At 33.6% G+C, this 3,076-nt stretch overlaps 1 protein-coding gene across 1 annotated transcript; it reads right to left on the bottom strand. All coding sequences in view use genetic code 12, as the record gives it.

The window, feature by feature from the left end:
- Positions 1-699, bottom strand: CORT_0A09390 (hypothetical protein; the record flags this gene model as incomplete). The annotated part of the gene is made up of 1 exon (XM_003866714.1): positions 1-699. A coding segment is annotated over one exon (699 nt), but the record flags the coding sequence as incomplete, so codon positions are not given.
- Between the last annotated feature and the right edge of the window lie 2,377 nt (positions 700-3,076).

Below are 3,076 nucleotides of genomic sequence, written 5' to 3'. Positions count from 1 at the left end.
AGTTCTATCAGCGACGTATCTAATCTCAGCTTGATATTTAGATTCAAAAACAACGTCACCGTGCATTCCTTTCAAGTTTATAGCATTAAGCCAAATTACCACACAATAAAACAAGAAAATCACCAACGATTCAAATCTTGATGGAATCAAGAAACTGAATATTTTCAAAAATTGTTGTTCTTGTGACTTTTTCTTTCTAAATGTAGCCGGTATTGCTACATTTGATCTCCAAAAGTTAATTACAGGGCCAGTCATTTTCTTTGTAAGCCCTGGAAACAAGAATTTCATCCAGTTGAAAATTGCCCCCAAAAGCAACACTAACAACCAGTATCCCAAGAAACCAGCACCATAATCAATTGCATCGTAAAGGTTATTGTAAAACCTCTTATAAGACTCTTGGTAAACCGCAGTATTGGATTTGTTCAAGATAAAAGGAACATCAATAGGTACCGACATATTAAAATTTTCAATCTCACTAGCAGATTTGGCATTTTGTTTATAATCTTCAAGAGCCGTGTCAAACCAATCGTCATCAAGGGTGACATTGCTATAAGCACAAGTTTGTATAATGGGTGACCAACTTTTTTCTGACGTATGCCCCACACTGTATAAGCATCCTGCAATCGTTGCCAAGGAATTTGGGTTTGTACAAGGGCAAGTTGTATTTAAGGGGTCGCAAAAAGTAACTTCTGTTGCCATTTGACTGTTACAGGCATAGTAGAATCTTTTGTATTTACCATTTTCGTATTTACTTCCCACCTTGGCTTCACCAATGTTGGCCCAAAGCAATAAGCAAACAAATAAGCAAAGTCGGCTGCTATACATGACCGGTAGCATGAATCTGAGTTGATAATTGTAATAACCGGAAAATTTTAAACTGCAATATTTTTAATGGAATCCTCTTACTTTTTATAATGGAGGAAACATCGCTAATATCCAGGCTCTTTTCACCAATCATAGAGTAGACTTTTCACATTTTGCCACAAAGTATTAATTGACCGTATTACATGCACTTTGGAGAAGTCAATAAGCATAAACAAAAGGAAATGTTTAGGTAAAAATGGTACAAATAGCCATTTGAGTAGGCAATTTATTAAAGGGGGACAACAATATTGAGTAGAATAGCAACGCCTCAATTTCAATATATGGTTTTAGATTATTGAACATCAAAAAAAACAATAAAGACAATAAGGAACAATGTGTGAAATTTAAAATTATAGGGAATATGGAAAAAGGTTGGAATTCTAGCCCAACAGATCACAATAAAAAAAATATGTTTACACAAAGACAATTACACTGATCCAATCAGATAAGTTGTTAAAAAAATCAGATGTACTGAAACAAAGGAGATCATAGAACATAATTAAGTCTATGACCACTTTTCAACCTTTCGATGCAGCTAATTTTTCTCCGTTGATAATTATTCCCACGGTGTATCTCTTCTACTTGAGAAGATATAGTTCAAAAAATCTAACGGTTGTGCGCTCTTCAGAAACAGAAGTATTCAGAGGCAGTAACCGCGGCAGAAAATAGAACCAAGTAGAAAGGCGATGTATTGTAGACTCCCAGCAGCCAATTATAAACATTCAAACGCAAAACAGATATCATTTGTGCCTTATAGAAATAAAAATAATAAAGAATAAAATGCAACATAAAAAGAAAAAACTTTGCGGGTAAGCCTATTTTAAATTGTTATTTGGTTCAGCATTTGAGAAATCAACTGATTTAAATAGCATGTTCCTACATTTGCGCTTTCATTGAACAGAAACCCCCTACAAAACCTAATCAGTAAAGTTTAGATCCTTATCAAAAATAAGGTACTTATTCACGTCTTGGCACTTCTTATCTACCGCTGATTTACCATACATCTTCCGGAGAGTCTCCCATTACCTGCCAAGGCACTGATTATTTTTGGCATTGCGCCCAATACGTTTCATCGTTAGAAAGTGGTTACAAAATTAAAAACACTAATTTAACACAAACCCATATGTCAATTTTTAATTTCCGTATTCATTTTTTAGCCAATCAAAGGTGAGTTTGCTTTACTTCTGTGCAAACAAAAAAATTTAACAATTGAAAAAATGTTTATACGTAAGGAGACAGTAAACAATATAACTGATCGTTTTGATAATAGTTATTGTTAAAGATAAGAATAAAAAAAATCTTCAATTTCATTGTTTTCTTTTACAAAATTCAAGGCAAACAATCTCAGCTTTCTAGTCAACAATAGAACTTCTACTTTAAAATTACAATAGTTCTTTTACATCTTGTACACAGACGAACAAAAAAAGAAATTGTTTGATGAAAAGAGGAGATGTAATTCGAGACTGTGGCTGAGGCACATGGGGTGTAATTCATTTATAGTCAAAGCTTGGAATGACAATTTAAGGGGTACCTAGAAATGGAATCTCTTGGCTTAAACGTCAAAATCCATTACTTTCCAATGTGTCTCCTTACATAATGTGTTTCTGTAATTTAGCCAATGACAGTCCACTTTTTTGCGTTAAATAGAGGCAGGGCAATAGTTGTGCTTTGCAGTGAGAGTACAAAACCAATTTTTAGACTGCCAAGAAAACGATTTTTATTGCATTTCTTTTATTTAGTGAAGTATAGAGTGATACCACATAACCCGAAGAGAAAGAGAAAATCTTTTATTGTTTCAATAGATTCATTTGCTCTACTCCTGCGTATACGTACACCCATGTTTAGCCACCTTCGTCAATAGAGCAATTTAACTTTGTCCACCACAAAATGAAATGCTCTTATGTATATTTGTTGTATTGCATTTGAAATTGAATACCAAAAAAAAAAATAGCGGTGCAAAGACCAATTTGCAGCATCAAAATGACAATAGTAGCGAATAGTAGCGTGAATATTAAAATACTAAAGCAGGAAAAGATCAAACATTACGCAAATGGGCTAAATTACAAAACTGGTCCTTAACTTCGAATAATTTTGTAAAATTCAGCAATTTTTTTATCAAAACAACCTACAATTCAAGCGCTGAGTGGATCGAGAATTAAGCCCATACTTGAACTTGTTCGTAAAAATCAACTCTTTTTTTTCCAGGTTTGAC

This window comes from Candida orthopsilosis (assembly GCF_000315875.1).
Source record: "Candida orthopsilosis Co 90-125, chromosome 1 draft sequence".
Lineage (NCBI taxonomy): Eukaryota > Fungi > Ascomycota > Pichiomycetes > Serinales > Debaryomycetaceae > Lodderomyces > Lodderomyces orthopsilosis.
Note: the sequence above shows the minus strand (reverse complement) of the source record. Positions and strands in the feature narration are given on the sequence as shown.